General features: G+C 44.5%; 2 protein-coding genes across 2 annotated transcripts; one reads left to right on the top strand and one right to left on the bottom strand.

Annotated features, from left to right (window-relative positions):
* Positions 1 to 1,597: 1,597 nt before the first annotated feature.
* On the top strand, positions 1,598 to 2,218 carry s100t (S100 calcium binding protein T). Its single transcript, XM_076736933.1, has 2 exons — positions 1,598 to 1,759; positions 1,855 to 2,218. Exons 1-2 carry the CDS (start codon positions 1,598 to 1,600, stop codon positions 2,017 to 2,019), a joined length of 327 nt encoding a protein of 108 aa, XP_076593048.1. The 3' UTR covers positions 2,020 to 2,218.
* A 910-nt stretch (positions 2,219 to 3,128) lies between these two features.
* On the bottom strand, positions 3,129 to 22,722 carry chrnb2 (cholinergic receptor, nicotinic, beta 2). The gene is made up of 6 exons (XM_076736931.1): positions 22,368 to 22,722; positions 13,174 to 13,319; positions 12,228 to 12,272; positions 10,402 to 10,511; positions 7,193 to 8,315; positions 3,129 to 5,588 (listed from the first exon to the last, which is right to left on the bottom strand). The coding sequence occupies exons 1-6, from the start codon at positions 22,420 to 22,422 to the stop codon at positions 5,436 to 5,438; spliced, it is 1,632 nt and encodes a 543-aa protein (XP_076593046.1). The 5' UTR covers positions 22,423 to 22,722; the 3' UTR covers positions 3,129 to 5,435.
* Between the last annotated feature and the right edge of the window lie 3,544 nt (positions 22,723 to 26,266).

Raw genomic sequence — 26,266 nt, forward strand, 5'->3', positions numbered from 1 at the left:
ATACATCGCTGTCACCTCAAGATCATTCGTTGTGCTCAGGAAATGCTGTCGGTCGGGTGTGTTGAGCTCATCAAAGTATGAATGTTCCAGTCTAATTGCATGTCCCTCCGGCTCACTGTTCACACTGTGGTATCTGCTGAGTTACTTCACTCACATAAGAGAATAATAAGAGTACATTAGAAAGTATACAAGAGCAATTGTGGTGTGGCCTGTGGTCATATTATGGGTACTTTTAACAATTAACTTCATGGCTTGCTGTAGTTAGTGTACTGTTGGTGTTTTTGTCAATATGTCATCTCTGACAGACAGTGCTATGGAGGGGATGGGGGGGGGGGGGGGGATCCTTCAAGTGTCCATTCAGTGGACAGCAGGTGTCTGATGCGTAAACAGAGAAGGAGGAGGACAGGAGATGGGGGGATGGGAAGGAGGAGAGGAGCAACAGGTGGAAGGAGGGAGAGAGGAGGAAGGGATAAGTGGGATGGGTGGAGTGAGGGATGTATTTAAGGAGTTGTCCTCTTCATCCTCCTCATCAGTCGCTCTTGCCTTCTCTCTCTGCACCTGACCGACAGGCCAGCACTCGACCTCCACTCAGGTAAGAAAAGATGCAGAGGACAGACTTCAGCACTGAAAGCTGTGTCTCTGCATTTCTCAGAGACTGTTTCTTGTTTTTTTTTCTTTTAAGCTGATATTTGGGGTGTAGCTAATGCACAAGGTTATCTGTAGGTGGACTACATGCTGAAAGGGCAATTCAACAACAGAGACAGGAAAAGTATTCTGTTTACTCACTGATAAGTTATGGAACTTTTTCACATACAGGGCTTGCCAAAAATGTCTTTCTGCTAATTTTTTATGCCACTGATTCATGAGTATGTACACACTGTGTCTACGAGGAAGAATAGATGTAAGGTGTGATTGACAGTTAGGAAAAGTCCTCACAGTTCAGAGGTGATGTAGGTTCAAGAAAGGCAAGGACTTACACCTGTCTTTGGTGTTTTCTGCCATCCGGCTGAACCAAAGTAAAAGCCAGATCAGGTTGCCTCTGTGTGTCCTGGTTACATCTCCTCCACTGGTTGGGCTGTTTTACCAGCTTAGAGTTTCACTCTTATCAGCTGGCTCACATGTCCGGCTGCTGACTATGTCCTGACTCCCAGAGGCCCTCTAGCCGAGGCAAAGCAACAAACAGATTGAGGATCAGTTTATCTGTAGCAAAATCTTATCAGGTCCACCGGCAGAGAGGAAACACTCCTGACAAGGAAACAGAGCAAACTGTGCAGGGTTTCCAACTCGGCCTCTCCTGCCATGAGACAGATACGCTTGGACACCACATGGACGATCAGTTTGTTGCTGTCTCAGTGATAGTACTGTAGCCTGTGATTCAGTTTTCTATTGCTGTTTGTCCATTCATCTGTCTGTCTGTCTGACAGTGTGTCTAAGAGAACACTGAGAGAAAGAGTGCGTGCAAGAGAGGGCGACCAAGAGTGTTTAACCTTGATTTGCAGCTGACTTGCCCTCCATGCTCCAGAGAGCAGATTTTGCAGGAGTGTTGACACGGACTGCTCCTCCACCCACCCCTCATCTTATTCTATCCTTCTCCAGAATGTCTTTGCCCAACTCAGAGAACGCCTCCACCCTGGAGAACGCCATGCAGCTCATGATCCAGACCTTCCACAAGTACTCTGGAAACGAAGGCGACAAATATACACTGAGCAGGGCTGAGCTCAAGGAAATGCTTACCACAGAGCTCGGCAACTACCTGGGGGTAAGGAGACGCATTCTTAGGGATGCAAGATGCACACACAAGTTTCAGAAACCAGATCCAGCCTACATCTCTGTATTATATCTTCCCAAATGCAGAATGCCCAGGATAAGGAGGCTGTGGATAAGGTGATGGGAGACCTAGATTCCAACAACGATGGGGAGGTAGATTTCACCGAGTTCATCATCCTGGTCGGAGCTCTTACTGTGGCCTGTAACGACTTCTTCCTGGAGTACAACGATAAGCCAGAGAAGAAGAAGTGAACACGCCCTTGGCACAAAGATGTCCGCTCTGCAAACCCACACACTCCAGGGAGGAAACAGTTAAGACAGGAGAGAAGACTCACGAAGGATATCCTGTCATGGACTTCACGTGCACAAATACACACATGTCTAATTGTCACTTCAGCAGTAAATGTTGGGTGTTTGTGTATTTGTCCGCAATGTCCAATGCATCTATTACAAACTGTATTGTGAAAATCTGGAGAGTTTAAATCAGTTTCAGCACCTGTCATTGTTGAATATGTGAATATATCTCTCTTCCTTCTTTCCATGTATTTTGTAACACACTCAAGCAAAGGAATTTCTCCCTGGAAAGAATAAATGTGACCTTTACTCAAACAATACTATGTTGGTTGCACTTTTTTACAGCAATGAGAATGAGTAAGAACATGTGATGGGCACCAGGGGGCAGCAAGTGGCCCACTATCGAATCCAGCTGTCCTGGCTAAGGATTATTGCATTACCTTTAATTTGCTTTGTATAAGCTGGTACAGCACTTTACTCCAGCAGTGGATGGATGTAGATTAGAGATAGATCTGTCGATCACTGGCAAAGAGACAGATCTATGCTATCTATGCTATAGGGATGAAATATACAGCAATATGAGTGGCCTTTACCTCTGTTGTGGCATCACACAGTTTCTCTGCATCTAAAATATGTGTGAGGTGCACATGATCAGGTACTGACTGTACCCATATTCCTGTTTTTACAGCAGAATAATGAGAACTTGAAGTGACCTTGGTTGGGCCCTACACCCATGATTGTTTAAAAGTCGTGCTTCCTAGAAGAAGAAAAAAAGCACCACTGGAGTGTGTAGGTATGCGTGTGGGTGTTTTGTGCGTATATAAAAAGGAAGTTACCAGCCTCAATATTAGAAAGCCAGGAAATGGTTCTTTCTTTCGTCCTATCCTGTGGTGTAAGATTAATGGGAAGTTTGGGTAATACAGTAATTTACAGATAGGTCACGTGTGTGTGTGTGTGTGTGTGTGTGTGTGTGTGTGTGTGTGTGTGTGTGTGTGTGAGAGAGAGAGAGAGAGAGAGAGAGAGAGAGAGAGAGAGTGAGAGTAAAAACATGCCACGCAGACACATACTTTGATTAATCTGAACCTACAACCTTTATTCGACTGGTTTAGGTGTGCACAGGAGCAGATTTGAGAGTCAGGAAGGAGAAGGTGAAAGATGGAGAGGGAGCGTAATGAGAGAGGAAGTGAGAAGAAAGGAAGGAGAGTGGAAAGGTCAAAGAGAGAGAAAAAGAGTGGACAGCAGCACTTAGTCCGTGTGGAGCTGTGCAGCCCACAGTTTTCACAGGTCTCTGATAGGCTTTTCACACTTGTTTGGGATCTGCTGGGGATCCCTCTGGGTAATCCCGTCCTCCAGAGACAGAGAGAGAGAGAGAGAGAGAGAGAGAGAGAGAGAGAGAGAGAGAGAGAGAGAGAGGGGCAGCTCCCAGTCCAGGACTGAGCTGCAGACTTGGCCACATGACCGTAAAAAGCCGGGGAAACTCACAGAGAGTGACAGTGACTGAGGATTAGACAGTATTTTTTCAGTTTTATAGTGGCTTTCCTATGCAGTAACAACACTAACAGTCTTTTGCCTCTGCCTATCCTGCGTTATTCCTCCTCACTATCTGGATTGTGCTTGCTGTGGTCAGATTATCCTGTTTTTTTTTTTTTCCATCTGTTGGTCCTCGGCCGCAACATCATCATAAAACATTTCTACTATCAACTTGTAACATGTTTTGCCCGATACCTTTTCTTCTCTGCTTATGATTCTGCATCTGTAACATATTCTATTACTACTTCATTGTTAGCACCCTTGTCATTTCTCTCTTGTTAATTGAAAATGTAATTCATCCCCCACTCCTTGTGTGCCTGAAAAGGCCTTTTGCTTCTCGCTTGGTTGTCTGGCTGGGGAGATTGTGGAAAATATGACAAATCAGCCAGTCCACGATGAAAAGGAAAACCGCCGAAAGGAACAGGTGTTCAGAGAACGTAGGTAATCAGGATTCAAACTGGACTAAATGTCAGCAATGTGTTCATCCGTGGAAAATCGGATAAAGGGGAGAGAAATGGAGAGAGGTTGCCAGAGATTAATAGAAAGGAGGGGGAGACGCACATACGTATGCTCTTCTGAACATTGTATCTGACAAATGTGATAATGCATGGGGGTATGGGGCACGCATACACATACATACACACACGCATACATGTATACATATGTTCTGAACATTACATACTGAAATATGAAATTACATATTAATACACATAATATCTTAATTCCCATGATGAGATTCCCATCCCTGCATCAACTTTTCCAATACTGGTCTTTGCTCCATCTCAGCTGCACTCCAAACACGGCATCTGGGAGAAATCATGTTCCACTGTCCATTATACGTATAGGAGGTCCTATCCACCATCTTGGCTCAGTTTCTCAGGAGCTCGACTCATTTCACTGCAGCTGTGCACTATGGCACAGCAGGCTGCTGCTGTTCTCTATTTAATGTGCACAAATCTCTAAGGAAAAAACTGTCCATGCATAATCTATTACTTTATCCGTTTGACTTTCATCTAATAATGCAACCTGGCTCTGTCTTTCATACCCGTCCCCTCTATATATTTTCCATCACAATCTGTTGCTTGTACACATATTGTGTCAGTGTGCGCATCACAGGCTGTGTAGTACAGTTTATATCACATTCTTGTTTAAGCTATACAATCATACAACACACCTTAGCCTCTCTAACAGCAACAGACCCTTGCATGAGCTAACACATAGAGAAATCTTAATAATATATTCCTAATGCTATACTGTGGTAAGCTGTTATGCTATGATAAAATATATTGAATCAGTTCACTGATGTAGTGGATTTCTGAAAAAATAAAATAAATGTATAAGAACCTAAATATGAACCTCCCTTCCCTTTCTGATTAGCTCCTACTGACATCAGTCAATATTATGAATGAGTAATGTCATAGTTGAAGGCGGGCATGTGTCAATTAAGCAGTCAGCGTTGCATGGAAAGTGTTGATTGGCTGTTGTAAAGTTCAACAAGGAGTAAATCAGAGCAGCTTCGCTCCCTGACTGGCTGAAGAGGAGAGCAGGGAGGGACCTTTCCACCAGAAAGGGGAGGTCAGTCCATTAAACATCTGGAGAAAAAACTGCAGGTAAGAGTATGACGGTGTTTTCCTTTTTCTTTTCATACAAGAAAAATGTTGTTCTTTGCAAAAAATGTTACTATAAAGGTAATGGGCGTGATTGCTGTTCAGTTCCAGTTCTGGTTCCAGTTCGATAGACACAATAAAATCCAGACTCCCCCCACCCCCCACCTCGAGCCCTTGTCCTGCTGTGCTGATTGGTCGGGGGAGCTGTCTGTCATCGTGTGTGCGGCCTGCCAATGGTCAGCCTGGCGGGCTGGTGATGGTCTTGACTGTGTAATTCTGGAAGAGCGGCTGCAGAAACATACCCATCGTGCCGAACACACACACAAACACAAAGATCCACAGGAAGAGGCGGTCGATCACCATGGCAACGTACTTCCAGTCCTCGCTCACCTGTGGATGGGGGGGAGAGCAAAAGGGGTTTGGGATGGCGTGAAGAGAAAGATTAAGGCGAGCAGACTCACACTCTCTCACATCCTCTCATTCTCTCTCCAGCTCCTGCTCAGCCTGTCCCTATGCAGAGGGTTAATGGAGGTGAAGGGGTAATGTGAGCGGAGACTTGCTGGGCCACACAGCTCTGATGAGGTCTGACACGACTCGAGGAGGAGGAGAAGGACACGAGAGACGAGAGACAGTGATGGAGGCCAGGGAGACAGAGGGCGCTGACACTGTAACCCCTGTGATGATGACTTGGGGGGAGAGGAGGAGGGGGAGGGCTGACATGCCGTGCACTGTGCCTGGAGAGGGAGGATTTTAAAGCGGTCGGCATGGCAACGGGGTGGCAACTACGTCGATGATGGACAGAATTACGGAGAATTGTTAATTCCCGCGTCGGTTTCTTTCATGCCAGGAGAGAAGGCTGGTTTCCTGAGATGCCTTGAGGAGAAGCAATAAAACACACCACCCTCGCTCTGCTGTCTTGGTTCCTCTATTCCAGCCGCACTCCTCCTCTGTGCACACGCCATGCCGCTGCTATAATTACATGTCTGTGTTGAATATTCAGAGGCCTATGATTGCGTCACCGGATCTGTCTCCTTTGCTTATGGTCTGGTGTAGTCCCCCATGCGCTTCAAATGGCAGAGCTAAACGACACTGCTGCGCTGTTCTGTCGTCACTATAACTCGATATGGCACTGAAAGGACAGATCTGTCCCGCTCAGGGTGCTTTACGCTATGATTTTATACACACAGAGACAAGATAATAATTTAGTTTAATACAGAGGATACATTGGCAGGCTGGTATCATCAACTGATTATCTCTTTATCACTGTACATTGGTATTTAAGTGTATGTTGGCAAGAAACTGCAGAGCATTAAACTGTAGGAATAAAGGATTTATTGGCAGCATCACTGGTCTATATACTTCGTCTTTGTGTTTTTGAGTGTGCCTTAAAAATTAAATTTGCTTCATGTGTTAAGTTATTCAAACCTACAATTGTTTTCTGACCGCTTGGGCTAAAAAAGCTGTGAACTCACATAGATATTATCAAGTTACTATCATGTGAAAATGTCACCTAATCACAAAGCAACATCTGTCTGTCATCTGGCTGCCCGTCCAGTGTTTACCCCCTTTGAACTCTGTTTTAGTGTCAACTGAACCAGAAACATCAGGTTCTTTAGTTCCTAAATGCTTCACTATATTCAGCATCTACTCGCTGCCCATGACTATCTGTTGTTTGGTGCTGGGCAGGTAGTGCACAGTGGAGTATCAGCTGCAAAAGCTGCCCAGTGTGTCTGGAAATGATGCAGATGATAATAGAAAGAGTGAAACAGAACAGAAACGCTGAAGGACCAATGAGCTAAAACAACAGAGCTGAGGGGAAATGCAGAGTCGGGTGATAATTCAATTATCAGTCAATATGTTGTTATCTAATTTTTGTTCCTCTTGAGTATCAGTCTTGCTATCACCCTAAGAGGTCTCCTGGTTGAGCTCTGATAAGGAGCAGCAGAGACTAACTAACAGTGCAAATGGTATCGTACAAATAAGACACTACTCACGCTCTGATCATCGTCCTCGCTCTTCATGTGGTTGGCGATGAAGCGTACTCCCTCCACAGCCTCCTCAAAGCCCGGACAAGCCTGAGCCAGCAGGGCCTGAGTCAGAGCTGGGCCTCCTGTTGCTTGCTTCCCCCGCGGCATGTTTCCAGAGCCCCCTTCCCGGCCCTCCCTCACCCTGTTAAGACCATCCATGGATCCGCCTCCTGCGCCCCCCAGATCCCCACCAAACTGTTTAACGGATGCCCGGTTCACATAGCAGGTACAAGGGTCACTGTCCTCCTTGCCGAACACCCCTGTGGGGCCTCCGTTCCCGCCGGCACTGCCTAACCCGAGCCCCACCATCAACGCCCCTGCCTCCCCGCTGCGCCCACCCTCCTTCTGTTCCTGAGCCCTCCTTCTTTGGCGCAGCCGCTGGCGCTCACAGCTGTTCCTGGGCTGGCGCATGAAGAGCAAGGCAGGAAGCTTGTTGAGGAATACCAGTTTAACCCAAGGGGGCATGGTGTGTGTGGTGGGTGAGCGGTGGTGTACGTTGAGCACACACACACTTGTGACGATAGAGAAAGTGACCAGGACCATGGTGAACATCAGGTACTTCCCCACCAGAGGGACGTCTAGTGAGGTGGGCGGGACGATCTTGGAGATCAGCAGCAGAAACACAGTGAGCGCCAGCAGCACAGAGATGCAGAGCGTCATCTTCTCTCCGCAGTCAGACGGCAGGTAGAAGACCAGGATTGCCAGCGAGGTGATGAGCACGCACGGGATGATGAGGTTGATGGTGTAAAAAAGAGGCTTCCTGCGAATGATGAAGTCGTACGTGATGTCCACGTAGGTGGGGTCAGCTGGGTTCTCGTTTCGTCTGCCTGGCAGGGCGATGATGTCCCACTCCCCGCTGGGCGTGAAGTCGTCCATGCTGGCCACGTCAGCACGGAGCACCAGATCGATCTCGGTGCGGTCGTAAGTCCAGGAGCGGAAGCGCAGCGTGCAGTTCTGCTGGTCAAAGGGGAAGTGCTTCACCTCAATCTTACAGGCGGACTTATAGATGGCCGGGGGCAACCAGAAGATGCTGCCGTCGTAGGAGACCACCGCGTTAGAGTAGAACGACACCTCATACACCCCGTCAGCACTGAGAGAGATGAAGAGGGAGAAGAGAAAGACAAAAAAATAGGAGTGTCAGACGTAAACAGAAACATTTGTGTGATTACTTAATTGTTTCCAGAGGCAATATTTTTCCCTTAAAAGCAATGGAACTTGACGCATCTTATTACGCAATACAGCTCTAGGACACACACACACACACACACACACACAAACACATACACACAGAGGTGGAGGTTAAAGGGGTTAGGATCTAAAGTGTGAGAGGGCAGCAGGGTCACACACACCTGCCTCTGCAAACACAAGGAACATGATGAACACGTAGTCTAGACAAGAAACACGGCTCGGAGGTCAGACCAGGTCGAGTTAAACAGCTCGAATTAGACACTTCGGTCAGAAGTCAGCTGACAACATTAAAGCTGTAGATTGAATTTCCATTTAACTCAAGTTTTGTCGAGAGAACCAATTACTGATGGCTGATGCTGTGACACGTGCAAGAGGATAATTCCTAAGTTTTCACTGATGGACCCACCTGATGAGCTACACTCTACGAAACACCAACTTTCCTGCAAATGTAGATACAAAATCAAACTGAAACATCAAATTAGCAGCTGGAGTGCTGCAGAGCTAAGCCTCCTGTTTGGTGACTGACAGATGTTTGATGCAGTGACAAAGACTTGGGAGGACAGCGTGTCCACCTGGGGTCTGTGGGATTAACGGGATCGTTTTATACAGAGCTTGGTGGGTCAGGGACCTTCTAATCTTTAGTAAAGTAAGGAGTGAGGCAGGGAAAGAGGAGAAGGCCAGACAGATCGCTGTACTCCAATGAGCCGATTTACATATTGTAGGCTGACACTCAGTTTCCATTACATTAGGACAAGTGGTCTGCAACATCCTTTCCTCCCTCAGACATGCAAATACTAATTAGAAACTAACAAGACGAGCTTCTCCACACACGTGAAGACGTGTGCCTTATATAATGCATTACAGTGGGACACAGTCAACTGCATTGCAAACTGGATTATTTAATGTTGTACTTTTTGGAGTACATTTGTCATATGGTTGATTTTAAACACATCAGACCTACACAAAAGTCTGCATCAACAACTGGGCAAAGTGGGCAATGACCCTTGAGCCCCAAAAGTCCTGTGTTCACTGTCAGGTTTTAGGGAACTAGATGAACTGCAAATTTCATCTGGGAAGTTGCACCACTCGAGTAAAATCTCAACTTGCATTCATGGTCCCAGTGTTCAGATATAGTTAAAGGAATTAATTAAAACTAGACCTATAGTTTGCATTGTGCTCCCATGTTGCATATTCCTATATAAATTGGTGTTTAATTAAATTACTGCAAAGTATTCCAACTGCAGTACCAGCGGGTTTTTTGTGTGTACCCTACCTGATTGGAGATTCAAGGTGACAGGGTGTATACACAATGGACAAAGGGTGGGGCTGTGGATGGAGGTCAACAAGGGCTCAACAGCAAATGTTTGCCCAAGGGCCCCCTTATAGATTCAGCCTGACCTACACTGTAGACATGGCCTGTGGGCAGTAGAAACTGAATTTATAGCTCCTTATTTTAAAAATGGAGTGGTGCAAATTATACTACAGGTCATAGACAGACGGTCCTGGAGTTTTTTATCTGCACACAGCACACATTTTAAACAAGCCAAATCAAAGAGCAGTTTGTGTAAATATGTACAAGTGCTTCTTATCTGTGTGCATCCACTGTGCCTGCATGCATCTACTGTACATGTATTATCTATCTGGGTGTGTAGTGCAGATGACTCCATCTTTGAAGTGTCTCATGAGACTTGGAGGTACTATATAGTAATGTAGCATGAGCAATTTGAGCAGATTACAGTGGACAGATTCAGTCATGTGTGACGGGCTGGCATGTATTACACAGTAAAATGTCTGGCATTTAATTGATGTTCTTATCCAAAGTGATTTACAATGGCGGCAGCTGGATCAAATCACCTGGGCGTTAGCTTTAAAACAGCATCAGTTTGATATGACATTTGTAAGTGCTTTTGTTGTGCATGTTTTTGGGCCCATGTGTGTCTTCTGAGACCCTTCTGAAGTGAGGACAGGAGGGCGAGGGAGTGACTCACTTGTTGTAGAGCACCACGTCAGGCAGCCAGATGTGTTTTGAGGGCAGCCTGACCTTCATCATTCCATCAAACTCCTCAGGGACCCAAGTCAGACGATAGTCCTGCCACTCCTGAGGGCCAATAAAAAACAAAATGCTTAGTCACTCATCCGCCAATCACACAACAGCAAGAAGACATCTTGAGAGGGAGAGAGGAGAAGGTCTGTCTGTCTGTCTGTCTGTCTGTCCCTCTGTCGGTCAGTCGGTGGTCAATATGACACATCACATGAGCCCGGGGAACATCCTGTGCTGCCTGTCCTTCTACGCTTACGTCACACTTTTAACTATAAGCCAAAGGGAGAGAGTAAAGCGCTCGTGTCAACTCTGACCCTGAATGGTCTTTCAAACGCACCCAGCCATGAACCAATCAGCATGATTGAAATGGCATCTACAGTGACGCTGTTCCTGTGTGTGTGTGTGGGTGTGTGTTTGTGTGTGTGTGCGCGCATGTGTGCACAGCAAATATCTTCCTGTCCTCTGTGTAACCTACTGTCAAAGACAGCATTATCTTGTTGAGTGTGTTGTGGGTCAGTCACTGACACTGCTGCACTGAAGCCTCTGCGCCCTGCAACAGCAGCTCTGTCTGGCTCTTCCATGTTAAGGCCATATTGGAGCTGTAATGCCCATGCTAGGTCGTCTGCAGTAACTTTGATGCATTACGGTCATTACGGTTCGTCTTGGCTCAGACAGCTGTCCTTGGCTCCCCTACTTACAGACTGCGAGGGATCCATAGAGCACTGATGGTCATTCCATGCTCCATTACATGTCATAAATCCTAACTTGCTCAGGTGCAAGTGTATGTGTTTGTGTGTGTGTGTGTGAATGTAAGATAGAAAAAAAATGCAAGAAGTAATAAACAATCTAATCAAAAAATACAGCATTCATTCTGGTGAGGCTGTGCACAAAACGCTGTTTAGAGAACTGTCATCTGTTTCATACGGATCTAAATTTAAGTCCAAATCGAACATATGTCCGCGTAATATGTTCTGACACCTGCCCTCAAATTCAAGTACATATGCTGACAATGTGTGTGGGTGAACACATTTATATACCTAGTGCGTGTACATGTGTACACCTACATGTTCTACCATGTTATAGGCCTCAGCTGTAAGCATGTGAAGAGCCAGCCATGTAGAAGAGGGTCGCCGCTCAGTCAGTCACATTGTTGTGTCAGGTTAATGTCGGTCTCATGCAAACTCACAAACAGCCCAATTCATCAACTGAGAAAAAGGGGTTCAGCATTTGTGCAACACGCTGTCAGTATCATCCGTTATCTGTGTTTTGGGAATAATGAAATCTGTGTTTCCTGCTCATAAATTTCAGCTCACTTCTCATATTTCTCCTGTCAGATTTGGGGGTTTTGCAGATGCATATTGCTCGATGTCTCTCTCGCTGTTTTGACACCGGTCATGTCAGTTCTCAGAGCTGCTGCTCCACATGAGAGGAGAACGGATTCGAGTCTGACGGCAACGACCAGTGAAACACACACAACACAGGGACGCATCTTTGGACCGCTGCTCATGTGCTGTGGTTTACTGGTGTAATAACACTGTGGTCCATGATTATATAATGTAAATCAGCATGTATAGTGGAGTATATCAGAGAGCACTATTCAGTGTCCCTTCATCCAAGTCTCTTGTGGAACGTGATAAACTTGCGCTGACCTGGCAGTAAAACTGTAAAATCTAAGGTATTTACTATATTTTAACACTCTTTCGACTCATTTCTTTTTCTCTGTGCCGCAGAATATTTACTATGTTAGGACGGTAAGATGTGGAGAAGTCTCACCTGCGTTAGCCAGACATTGGTGGTCATCACCTGTTCTCTTTCATGCTGCAGAAAAATAAGGCAAATACATTACAAACTATGATTAAAAGGGGTGATTCATTATAGCACTTCCAACCAGCTGAAGGATGTGTGTGACAGATTTCTAAAAAATGGCATAAAATTGATGCATCAAAGCCGAGATATCCTGACTTTCTGTGCCTATAGTCTGAGCCGAGCTTTAAAAACACTGGATCTGACACTTTGCTACATGCAACATGAAAGCATCTTTTATCCCTCACATCATTTGTAAAGCTCTGTGCAAAAAGCAAAAACTGAAGCCTTCAAGCAGAGATAACCCTGATGACATCACCAAAGAAGACACTGCACAACTGTTTGAGTAGTTCTCACACTGATATACGACAAGCACATACAAATACATATAAAACCATATAAACACACACACACACACACACATATATACATGTACATACTTTTTCTTCCACCAATATTTTATTCTTAAAATGCTGCTTAAGTAAGACTTTGAAAATAGGCTATAGGTGCGTAACTTCTTCCACCACTGCTCCTGTGTCTGTTTTTAAGATACATTTCTGAGAATGCTCTGAATAGATTTCCATGAAACGTAGTGAACAGATTGGGCCTTGGGCCAAGGACCAAATTATGAGGCTGACTTGAGGTTTCCTGGGATTTACATCATTAGACAACTTTCTTTTCAGCCTTAACCATGAGACCTGAATACAAATCATTTCTGCAGAGTCCAGAAAGTCTCCAGCAGGAGTAGCATTAGTCAGCTTTAGTCCAGCTTTTGGCACCTTACAAATTGTAACTCATATGATATTTTGCAGTCTTTTTTAACCCAAACTAAAGGATGATTTTCATGCTGGATCGTTCTCGTGCTGTGAACGCTGCACACAGATTCAAACACCAGCCCGGTCACGTGCACACTCACCACACTGATGAGCTGGGCCAACGACACCATCAGCTGCACAGTAACCAGCTCGGAGCCATTAGTCGCAGGACGGATCAGTTTGTTGTAGTGGGCTGGGTTTAGGAGATGCTCCACCAACCGCTCCTCTGTGTCTGCCCCGAGGCCGCCTGTAATGAGAACACATTATCATCATCGTCATCTGCCTGTATTGTGAGACAAAAAAATGCTGCAGCCATCTGTGTCTCTCTTGGCATTTTTTTAGAAAGACTTTTATCATATCGGATGCAATCGTACAAGAGCAGGAAATCAGTGGTGCTGCTGAGTTTCTCTGTTTGGCCACTGCCCTCACTGCTAGCATTAAGAGCCAGCTATCCATGTGTACTGAGAATGCAAAGCCTTTGAACCATGGCATTACTCATCACTGCCGGCTGGAGCACGTCAGCACAGCTCGATACACACTTCTTACAAGATCTGACATCATAAGAATGAGTCAACCAGTCTGAATGTCTCTATCGCTATCCTTTCTGTCTCTATCGCTCTCTTCGTGCCTCTCTTCTGTCTCTATCTATTCTCCTCTGCCGTGTTGCACCTCTCCCCAACTGCCAGTCTTTTGTAGCTTTGGGTTATTTTCACCCCATCTCCTGTCTTTCCCCCCTCACTCCCTCCTGTCCGCCACCCTTCTATCTGTAGCAGACTGTAGTCGTATCTGTGTGAGCGGTCGAGTTTGGGCAGAGCTGTCACAACACCACACACAGGAGGAGAGCCGTTTTGCTGAGAGACACGATGCACAGGGAAAAACAACTGTTCTGCACCTCCTTCTTCCTTCCTGTCTCTCCTGCTATTCACTCCCTGTCTCTCTGGCATCTGCTCGCTCCTGAGCTGCATCTTTTCCATCTCGCTATTCCCTCACACGTTCCCCCTGAAGATAAACACAGGCTGCTCGCTGTTAACTTGGTATCAATGTTGTCATATTGAAGCCTGCCATTTTAGAGGCTATTAACGGTGCAGGAAAACAAACACGCCAAAGCTGATGTGTGTAAAATTAGCACACAGTTATGCTTCATTTTGATTTTTTCAAAATTTAGGACAAACCTCAAGATGAGCCCTTTTGGTTTAAAGAGCGTCCTTATACGTGACTCAAAATAATATGAAATACAATGCAAAGAAGCAAACAAACCCTATCCAGCATCTTTATTAAAACCCCTTTTAGATGCATCATGTGCCCAAAACAAAAAGGGACAAACACTTGCATGACCAAACACAATTTGGCCAAGAGTCAAGCTGGAACATTGCATTAATCCACGAGTCGATCGTCTGGAAATCAAGTCGATTATCAAACAAAAATACCAAACAATCCTTCGTTCAAGCTTCTCCAATAAGAAGATTTGCTGCTTTTTTCTCTTTTATATCATTGCAAACTGAATACATTGAGTTTAGTCTGTTGTTCAGCCAAAAGAGCGAAGTGGAAAACATCATCTTAGCCTTTATGACGAGCACTTCATATATCAAATGATTAATCGGTTAATAAAATAATCCTGAAAAATGAAAACAATCGTTTGCTGTCTGGTGACGCAAAAACATGTAAATTAAAAATGGAAACAGTCTAAAAATATACTGTATGTGTTATTTTTCACCATTTTCCTGCCCCTCTGCATGTTTCTAAGCTCCTCTCTGACACTCAGTCCTCCCCCTCTGTCTCTCCACTGATCTCCACCTTCCTCCTCCCCTCCCTCTTGGCCTGGAGCTGCTGTGCTCACTGAACAGGAATGATAGCCTGTCTGTCGATCAATGAGGACTCTATTCATGCCCCGTAAACTAAACACGCACTCCCTGCCCCCCACCCCCCTTTTTTAATCTCTTGCTCTTTTTCCAGCATCCTGTCTCTTCCGTCTCATTTTCTTTTACTTTTTCTCCGTCTCTCCATCATCCAAGCCGGCCCATATTTTCTCCTCACTCCCCTGACTATCTCCATCGCCCTCTCCTTCCTGTTATCTCCATCTTCCCGTCGCTGACAGCCACTGTCCATTTATTGCCCCTTCCCTCGCTAATCCAGCATCATCAATACACATCCTGTCAGCACATGCCTGTAACATCCCAGTTGTTTGTTGCGCACACGCGCCAGTTTGCTTTTTACGTGCATGTGTGTGTGTCTTTTTGTGTGTACGCGTTCATGAGGGAAATAAGCATTACTGTCTGCGTCTGAACCATATGAGTAATGTATATTATTCCCAGAAGCACAAGGCAATAACACTGTCGGATGAGACGGAAAGCTAATACAGTTCACTTAAACAATGATGAAGCAGGAAAGGACTGCATTTCCATCAGCCATGCTCATAATGTAAATGTTAGTTTCATGCTCAAACTAACTAGACAACAACTTAAAAGTCTTACTAAATTGGCAAAATGAGCAATTCTTGTTTGTTAACAGATAGTTTTGCTTTCTATCTTATATTGGAGCATCTATGCACTTAAATCTGAGCAAAGATGTTTTTCCTCGAAGCTCATCAAACTGAGGCCAGCACCTCAATCAAACCTTGTAACAGGTGAGCGCTGATTCACTTCATCTGTGACATCTCATCGTTTGAGTAGCTGCATTATTTAGTAATCATGTGCTGTTTTTCATAACCAGCACTGAAAAAGCTCCCCAGTCAACGACCACTGAAGATGACTGATACCAACTTTACAAGGAGCCAAAACAATGTCAAAGGCCAAACGGATTCAGCTGATTGGACACAAAAGAAGTTTTGTGTCCAATTACTACAAAAACTCACATGGGCTGTGCTTGAACAGTTTACATATTTTCCTATCAACTACTGCACATAATAGAATAAAAAAAGTCTGGCATATGTATCCAACTACATGTATGTTGATGCACATCCAAATCAGGATGCAGATGAAAAATATCTTAAACATTTTTTGTTATTAAAATAAAATCTAAAGGACTGTGCAGCCTCGGCTTACATATCCACTCTCTGACTCTTTGTATTTTCTGCTTATTTTTAGCTTTTACTAAAATATTTGCATGCATGGGCTCAGGATGAAAGTCTAGACTAATATTTTACGGCACTGAGACAAATTAATGAGCCGAACAGAGAGCGTAAGTCTGTTCTGGTTTTTCTTATCTCAAGCCTGCAAAAAATATCCACACGCTCCAGCCTGATCGCTGCACAAACATGTTAGCCCGGCTGCTCATCTTCACCACTTACTAATGCTTCAAAACAAAGACCAATCTCTCTCTTTCTCTGTCTCCACATGTGACGCTCTGTCATGCTAAAGGCTGAGCTGAGTGGTTGTAATGTTGCTGGTAGCTCAGGTAGTATTCTGGTTGTTTTCCGGTGCAAATATTGCAAACTTAATGTGACACTATGAATATTTCAGCAGGGCTCCCCATTAGACTCTGGAGCTGGGGAAGTTACAAACCACCATACATGTGCAAAACACACACACACACACACACACACCTCAGTGACGCAGCACAGGAACAGATTCGATGGTTGACATGTTCAGCGTTCGATGGCTTCACAACTATGTCTGTCTCTCGTTCCTTCCTTTAAATATCCACTGATCTTTGCATGCTGATCGACCTCAAAAACAGCGCAGGCCTTATTATATCTTTTTCACTGTATGCACTCACTTGTTTGATCATATAAAATCAGAAATCATTACATTTTACAGCGTTTGTTTGCAGTTTACAGAGCTACTTAGAGGCCAGAGTCCACACACGCTGTAAAGACAAATGTGGAGAAAATGAGGGCGAAGCGAGAGCTAAATTGAATTATCCCGCTAAGACTATTACAGTGATGATCTCTATTTATACAGCTCACTCAAATGAGAAAAGGTTGGAGGGAAAGCAGGGTCGCTCTGCGCTCTTCTCTGCGCTCTGCCAAAGAGGCTTTTTGGCTGCAGATGAGACCTTTTATACTGAAATATTCTTAAATCAATAATGGAGAGATCCATTGATCTACTGGCAACACCCAATTGGCTCTGTAGTGCCCATAGAACTGAGATATTAATATTGATCCTCCATTCAGCCGCAATATCACAGCACTTCAAAAACAAAGCCATCCCATGGTGGACTAACTGAGAGTGGAAGCTTTCTTGTCGCTAAATTCAACAAACACAGCAAAGAAAAGTGAAGCCGGTTGAGTTTGAGCTGTGTTACTGATGATATGCATTTCATATGCATCCACTTCAGTGCTGTGCTTAAATCTGAACAACACATAAGGTGAATGCTGTTACTAATGTTGCATCAGAAATTAAATATGAAAATGGAAAAAAAGATGCACACAAATGAACAGGATATAACAGCAATAAGTACACAGAGACAATAATATCAGAAGCACCTGTTAAATTCTCCATAATTTCTTTTTATGGGCGAAAGGTGATGGCACGAAGACAATCACTTTTTAGACAAATGTTAGAGTATGTACAAGTTTATTAATCAGTAGTCGATCAAAAGAAAAGTGATCTAGTGATCTGTTTTACATCATGGTAAATTGAATAGCTTTAGTTTGGGGCTGTTGGCCAGACAAAATAAGACCTTTGAAGACATGGCCTGTGAGTCTGATGACATGACGGTTTCATGATGTGTTATACAGACCAAACAATTAATGGAGAGAGTAATTACAAAGATTAGCCAATCAAATTAAAGTGGGAAAAAAGAGAGAGAGTAAAAAGGACAGCAGCGTGTGACTGCTTCGTTAAAGAACACATTTTAAACATTTTTAACTTCCAAAACTCCACAGGCCCATCATCACAAATGCTTAATGTGAAGCAAAGCATTGATTCAATCATAGAAATAAAAATGTACTATTTTACATGAGCCTGCAACGCTCTTTTTCTAATTCTAGTCATGTTTGTAGTGATGCTAAATGTTTTTGTTATAGCGCAGTAAAAAAAAAAAAAAAAGGCCTTTTAGGTTTGAATGTTTTTGAATATATAAGGCCTAGTCAAACATTTTTCGACAGGAAGCTGTTAAAGGGGTTTGGACTACTAAAGAAACTACAGTTGAAAAGCTACAGCCCTGATTTAAAACGTCCAGAAATCCTCAAACTGGGAATATAAAGTGTGCTTTATTTGTATTATTTACAGCCCAAGGCGCTCAGCTGTTGGATGAAAGACGGTACAGCTTTCCAACTATGGTGCATATTTCAAGGATTGCAATAAAATACATCATTTGAACTGCATAATGCCTCTCATAACAGCTATTATTTGAGCTATTATTTGGATACCCATAAATCCTGAGGCCGTGTTATCACCAGGGCGAAGCCTGCTGCCAGACAATAACATGTGTACATGAAGAGATGGGAGGCCTCCTGTCTGTGCTGCAGAAATGCTGATCACAATTATAACAAACGTATCTTTTTTTCTGCTCTCTGTAAAAGCGCGACTTTGTGTTGATGAGCATATTTTACTGCACTTTTCCAGGCCAGTGAGCCTCTAGATGTAAGATCACCTCTACAGTGACTAAAAGATAAAACCGTTTTTATCTCTCATGCATTATCACCACAGGAGGCGTTATGTTGAATACACCTCTACACACACCTGCACCTACATAAGTCTTGCCTGAATGTAAGTCAACCTTGTTCTTTTTTTAAATATTCTTAATAAAACTCTTAACTTTCCAAACGCTTCTTATCTGCCTCTTCTTCTCCACTGCTTAAGTTTCTATTAAACCTCTGTGCTCTCCCTCTGCTTCCCTCTAATCTCCAGGGCCACACACTGCTGTGCGCTGTTGCTACTACTGCTGCACATTCATTCACACAAACACACTGACTCACGCACACACACGCACACACACACACACAATCTTGCACAAATCACACATGAGAGCACACAGTTTTACACACGGAATCACACACCTTCTCACATACAAACGCAGGCCTCTGTTGTGTGACTGCTGCACATTTATAATCGCAGACACAGCCCCTGCCCGCCAATCTGATCTTGTTGCTGCTGTGTATTGGGAGTCAGTCCAAAGAGATAGAGACAGAGCAAAATGAGAGAGCGAGATGAAGACAGAAAGTGACAGAAAGCGAGAGCGAGAGAGAGAGAGAGAGAGAGAGAGAGAGAGAGAGAGAGAGAGACAATAGGAGGGCTGTTGTAATGTGCAGGTTGAGATGCTGCAGAGATCAGTGGGCTGGAACAGTGCAGCAGGAAAGTGATGACAGGCTAAACCGACTGAGCAGAACTTTCTAGACTGTAGCACTGCCAAGGAAATGGTTAGTTGATATTCACTAAGTGCATTCATAGAGCGAAGGACAAAGATTATGGCGCATGCATACACTCACACAGTCACACATGCAGGGAGGACGACTTGGCCGTGCAATCAAACACGTCTTTTTTTTTTTTTTTTAAGATGCAACTGATTAAAGCTCGCTGTGAAACCAATCCAAGCACACTTTCGTCCTCGGTTCATCAGACTGTCGCACACCGGCGCTCCATATCCACTAACCCCCTGCATCAGGTCAACGCAGCACCACAGACCTGTTTATTATGCATGGCCTGCAGGGGAAATGACAAGAGACATCCTCCTCACACAACAGGATGGCCACATCCTCACGGCAGCCTCTCAGACAGGTGGTGAAATGTCCTTGAGCGTCCTTGCACAGCCTCTGACTGTGTCTGCGTGTGTTAGCGTCTTATGTAAGAAAGTCTTGTTTTACGTCTGGAGGTGTAAAGTTAGGACTTTTTCTGCTTCTAATTCCATCGCAACAAGTATTAGCTCTGATATTGGGTATTTTCTTCCCGTCCACTCCTCTTAAGCATGAGAATGTAAGTTAGTCTGAGGCTGCGCACATGCCGTCTTTTGCGAGGAATCGTTATGTGATGTGCTTCTTCATGGGGAATCTCTATCATAAGCTGCTCCAGGTGTGTGCGCGGCCATGCGAGCGTGCGCCACTGAGTATATCTTCAAACGTGTGTTTTGCGTGTGTTTGTGTGTGGATTGAGCTTATAGTCTCTGAGGATGATGCTAATCAGATTTTCTTCCCTTAAGGGAAGATGACTCATTAGTACTCCACTGCTTATGAAGCTCCTTAAAGTGATATTTCATGTTGGTCTCTTTTGGTGCACATACCTCTGTGTGAACTCAGGAATGATCAACCAACAGAAGAGATTGCTCGGGGGAACCGAATATTATGCACCGACTTTGGAGCAGTTCCATAAACAAGACACATTCCTGCCACATTTGATCTGCTGTTAGTTAGTTCTGCTGGTTGTTTTTTAATTCATCTTTTCTGACAGTAATTTATTTCATTCATTTTTCATTAATTTACCAGGAGACCTCAGCTTCTTAAGCTATACGCATTTTACTCCTGCACACTTCATATTTTTTATGTATTTTGTGCACTCTTGTGAGTATTTAGCGTCTTATTTTTGTGTGCCTTTACATCTGTAAAACACTTTATACTTTTTGAAATTAAAGCTTCGCTTAAGCCAACTATTATAATATAACTTGAGTTTGCTCTGTGTACTGAATGTATCCATGTTAGCGTCTGGAACTAAATCTGAAGATGGTGCTTAAAATATTACTTCTTATCTCTGAAGGTATATCTGTCTTATTATCTGTTTTCATAACTACAAGTTACTTTAACTAAAGTCAAACCTAACCCTACGATTAAAATATTACATGTTGCTTTTGGTGTGTGTGTGTGTGTGTGTGTGTGTGTGTGTGCGTCTGGAGCTGGTGCTTGAAATGATAAATGGCAGGTTAATGGAGGTCAAAGCACTTGATCTGTTACTGTATGTCCTTGTCCCTGTTTCTGGGTGAGTTGTGATGAACCGCGTGGTGTAAAGCTCTCCTTCTGCGAGTGTGTTTGTGACACAACGAGTACGAGTGTACGTGTGACAGAGAGAAAGCAGGAGCATGTTGTCGCCATGGGTGATGATGAACAGTCAATGCGAGGCAGATGGCCAGGCGTGTGTGTGTGAGTGGACGGAGGTGTGTTAGGGTGTGTGGTTATGGCTGTGCTGCTCTCCACGGGCAGTGATGCGCAGTCTTTTTGCTTGGAGGCACTGAGTTGGCCTCTTCCCTGTCACTACTATGGATTGGCTGAAAATATAAAATCAGCTGATGTGGTTTTTTTTTTAGTTCTGCTTGAGGTAAACTCTCACTGAGCAGGAATCAACACCAAATTAGAGCCAACTTATGGAGGTAAAACATGTCCAAACACCCGAACAGATATACACTTAACACATACCTCATTTGCTCTGAATGCACTGCAGCAACAGTGTCGTAAATAAGACTCATCTACTCAATGCACATCTTCCATTGAGCGAAAAAGACCATTAATTTGTCGATGCTGTTGTACAGAGGCAGAAGCTTTTCCCTACTGCTGAGTGACACATCATTTGCCCTTTGATGACAGGATGTAGAAGTTGTTTTAGCTCAACCTGTCTCTCATTAACCTGCCCACTCAATGCAAGACCTCAGTGTTAATGAGAGGGAGAGAGAGGGGGGTGGGGGGTAAGTGGATGATAAATAACATAACCCCCCCCCCCCCATCTTCCCTCTCTCTCTAATGTATATTAAGACAGAAAGCGATAAGTGATGCCACAATGGCTCAGAGGATTTTTTAAAGGTAGGTTAATGCTTTGCAGATTGCGTGCTCATCGGCAAAGACCTGCTGTGTGTGTTATTTCCTGCAACTAATTAATGTTCAGCCAATTAGCAGCGAAGACAATATGTGTGTGCTACATTTACATGCTTTAAAATGCCGCAAACGTCTTCAAAATAAGTACAGCAGGAGGCTCTTCAATAAGTCCATACAATAATATAACTGATACAATATCACATGGTGTTACTTTATAAAGTAAGGCCTTTAAACGCACTATATAAAATACAAGAGAATCCATACATTTAAGGATTTCTATTTGATTTGGAGGAATAATGTTAGCTCTTGCATTTGCTAGTGTTTCTATATTGTGCGCATGTGATATATGGAGTGGGCAACATTTCTCCACTACATCATTCCGTCGCGCTCGCTGCTGTTATGAAAAGGATGGTGACACAGCAATGAAAGAGTCCTTTTCTCCACCTCTGCCTCTCCTCAGCATCTAACCACTCCTTTTGTTTTCCCACTCCCTCAGTACTTTGAAGAAACCTATTCAGAACCCCCGAATTCGCGAACGCGCGGTGGGTTTGGCCCTGTGAAGGAGACGATGCACACATACGCGCGTCGATGGAGCCATTATCAGACGGACAAGTTACTCACCTCCCGCAATGGCGAGGAGAGCCAGCAGCAGCAGCGTCGGCCAGCCGTCCATCATCTTACGTGCGTCCGAGCGCGCTCCGAGCTCGCAAGGTGTTCACCGCGATGGAGAGGCCACCCCAAGCACACCCGCAGTGTTGCACCCCTCCTCTGCACGACCCAAACCTTCCTTCAGTCTCTACCTGGCATGGTGACGTCGGGGCTCTCCGTCGGTCCACACTTCTTCGCCCGGAAAGGTGGGGGAATAGAAATATCTCGGCCGGGCCAGGTGTGCTCTGCGCTGGGTCGTGCGGTGCTGGCTGTCCGTGCTGAACGCCGCTCAGCGATGCGACGCGCTGGAGAGGCGGGGGCGGGGCGCGCGGAGGAGCGGGGGGCGAGGAGGCGGGAGGGGAGGATGTGGCATACCTCAGAGCCTCCACAGCTCGGCGAACGATGCCAGTGTATTCCCCGCACAAAGTCACACATCACCATATAATATTCAGCAGTCTTAGGCAACGTACAGCGTGTTTGTGGTGCTGATAGTGACTTTATAGCGACCTTGTCAAACTTAATGACATCCCTCATCTCTGTCTGCTTTATCTTTTATATTAGCCTCAGGCCAAATCGTTGTGGCAGCTGTGGTGTTTTATTTCTTCTAAAATTTATTTTTCATTGGGAAGCCACAAGGAAATATAGGCTATAAATGTAATAACATCTATACTAAGACCTTTTTTTCCATTACTAGAAGCCTACATTTAGAAATATAATCAATCAGGATTTGGACATATACGACTGTAAACATCACAGTTATGTACACACGTCTGACACACTTCACATCTTTGCCCATTAAAATAGCCTCATACCGCCTTCCTTTCCAGGACTGCCTGAGCCTAATGTAGTCATTATTCTGTGAATAATCTTCACCCTCTAAAAGATGGAGGGTATGTCTAGCCTTCTCTTATGTGATCTCATCCCTTTTCTACCTTTCCTCTGCTGCTCCTTATCTTTCCTTAAATGTGTCTTCCCCTCTAGGTCACCAAAGTAACCTCTAATCCCCATTCACAAAGTCAACCAGACAGGAGCCAGATAGGAAGATGAGGAGGGAAGAAAGAACATGCCATGTGCGGGGAAGGAGTTAAGAAGGAGGTGTAGCCAGGTAAACATAAATTGGGATTAACATATAGAAGCTTGCTGCTCATTCTGCAACATGCGCCCTCAGGTCATGCTGAGAGTGGATGATGATGAGAGGAATATAACAACTGATTCGGGTGATGAGGGGCGGAGGGAATGCAGCAAGTAGAGAGGGGTATAGGACTCAAAATGCAAGAGGGAGGGAGAGGAGGGGAGTCAAAAGAACGTGGGAGGCAGGGAGGGATGGATGGGGGAAGAGTAAACTAAGTAAACAGGAGTGCTGGATGGAGGGAGGAGGCGGTTGCCGTGGTGACTAAGAGAAAGCTCCAGGAGGAAACGACCTGTTTCTCCTTCATTTTGTCTATTTTCATCACCGACACACACAAAAAAGAGAATACACATGCGCAGCTGGCCCGCAGCACACACACGCGCACACACACTCGTGCATAAATACACACAATGTATGCACACACAAATGTACGTGTGCATGCACACACAGGCAAAACTCTTCCACTGTAATGTCTTCCTCTCTCGTGCTAGCTCCTCTCTCCCTCACTCTGTACAGTCCTTTCTACCTCTCCTCTGCAGTGAATGAGCTGACCTGACAGTGCTCCTCCTCTGCACTGAGTGCTGCGAGTCTCTCCCTGAATTATTTAAAAGCTGGGACCCCCACAAGTGCTTGTCTTCCCCCAACACCCCCTCACGCTCTCCCTCCTTCTGTCTCTCTCCTCTTTCCTCTGTCCCTTCCTCTTCGGCTGTCATTCTGTCTTCGGGTGGCTGCAATTACTTCCTGTGATTCTGTCATATCTGGGCAACACTTTGATCAACAACATACAAATCCAATCTGCGAATCACAGACTCATTAACAGCGTAAGACAAAGTGTAAGACATGATTGCTTCCACAAGCACAGCGCTTAAAATTTTTGAGGATTTTTGAAGTTTGTGTTACTTTCTTTAATATGTTTAACAGGCAAATATTGCAGTACATTTTCGTTTTGTAATATTGGTCAGAGGGTTCATTTTAAATACCAAACATATGATAAATTGAGCAATCTAACGGTACAAAAAGTAGTTCAAATTAGTTCTGCCTCAACTAGATGCCACATCAAAATTCTGCTTCCAATAATAATCAATTAAGCGGGAAATCTTTTTGTAATTGCACTTATGTAACAGTTTGAATGCACCACTTTTATTTGCATTTTTATATTTCAGTGTTGCTCCTGTTACTTTAGTTAAGGATCTGAATACTTCCACCACTGATACATTATACGCTCATGTCCGGAGTGCAAGCGTTAGAAATTATGCATATCATATCTCTCCTGCGAAAACCACGTATCTCCAAAATGTGGTGAGCTATGAATAACAGCTCTGTTTTCAGCTATGTGACAGTGCAGTTTTGAGATCCGCCAAAGGGTTTTTAAACGGTTTGTCTAAAGAAGTGGGGTCTTTTTCTTGGCCCATAAATGAACATCTTTCATATTATCTGAAAAAAAAAAAAAAAAAGGAGATTCATGGTTTTTACAATGCAACGTTTCCAAAAAACCAACTGACAAACACTGCAAGAATCATGTGTCCAGCACCCCGGGCCTCTTGTTTGTTTTGACCTACTTTGTGATTTAATTAAGAGAACATAGAGGACTAACCACAACAGATCACACGGATGGAGGGAGGGGTTATAGTTAGTGGTGTCTGCTGTTGTGTAACATTGCCATTTGTGACACGGTGGGCAGCAGGACAGCCGAGATTAAAGATGGCACTTCAACCGGAAAAGCCTGGGTTCAAGCCCCCTGCTAAAGTCAGCCTCTGCCTCGCTGAAGACACTCGCTCTGGAGTCCAGCCTGCACTTTGACCCTTTGAGGAGGTGTCACACGACCGTTACAAACTCTGCTTGGTGAGCTGACAGGAAGAGGAGTGAGTCACGTTTTACTTACTAATTTCTGGCACTGCTCTGACATTACATGCTCTCCATTCACAAACCGAGCTTCTGTGGGGGAGCTGCATTGCTACTATGGCACTATGGCCACGGTTATTCATAGCTCTTTTATATTGCAGCCTGTCTCTCCTCCCTCTTTCTCCCTCTCTCCTCCCTCTCCTCCTTCCCCGTAGAGATGGCCCTACCTCACTCTAACTAATCACCATGGCAACCTGGTAATCCCTGAACAGAAAAATTCTGACTCCCTCTCCCTCTATCTCTCTCTCTCTCTCTCTCACACACACACACACACACACACACACACACACACACACACACACACACATAACGGGATGCACGCACGTATAACTGCACACATGGGTGCACACATGGGCACACTCCCGCTTTCACACACACATGCACTCTAAGAGATACACTGGTGTTTACTGGTAAGACATATCTTACCACAAACACATGCATCACTGCGAGGATAAAGCTTCTCTGCGTTTTGTGAGAGGCTTCGTGCGTGTGTGTTGGCGAGGATTTAAATACACACCTTTTGGGTTGTGTAAGCAAATGCTATATGCATGTACACTATTTATGAATATGTGCTCATGTGTGCTCATGTTTGTCTGCATTTGATGGCTGCAAATAGATGACTGCATGTGCATGCATGAGGTTGCGTGTGCGTGTGTATGTGTGGTTGTGTGTGTGTGTGTAACTGTAATTGATTTCACACTCAGGTCAATGGTTTTACAGCTACGGGAGAAAAGCACACAGATTCACTCCGGTTAGCTTCTCATCTCTGTTTTGCTGCCTCTTTTCCCTGAACCCTGCTTTGACTTTTCAGCTGCTAGCACGTCTATTAATAACACCGTCT

Source organism: Chaetodon auriga, chromosome 8 (genome assembly GCF_051107435.1).
Source record: "Chaetodon auriga isolate fChaAug3 chromosome 8, fChaAug3.hap1, whole genome shotgun sequence".
NCBI lineage: Eukaryota > Metazoa > Chordata > Actinopteri > Chaetodontiformes > Chaetodontidae > Chaetodon > Chaetodon auriga.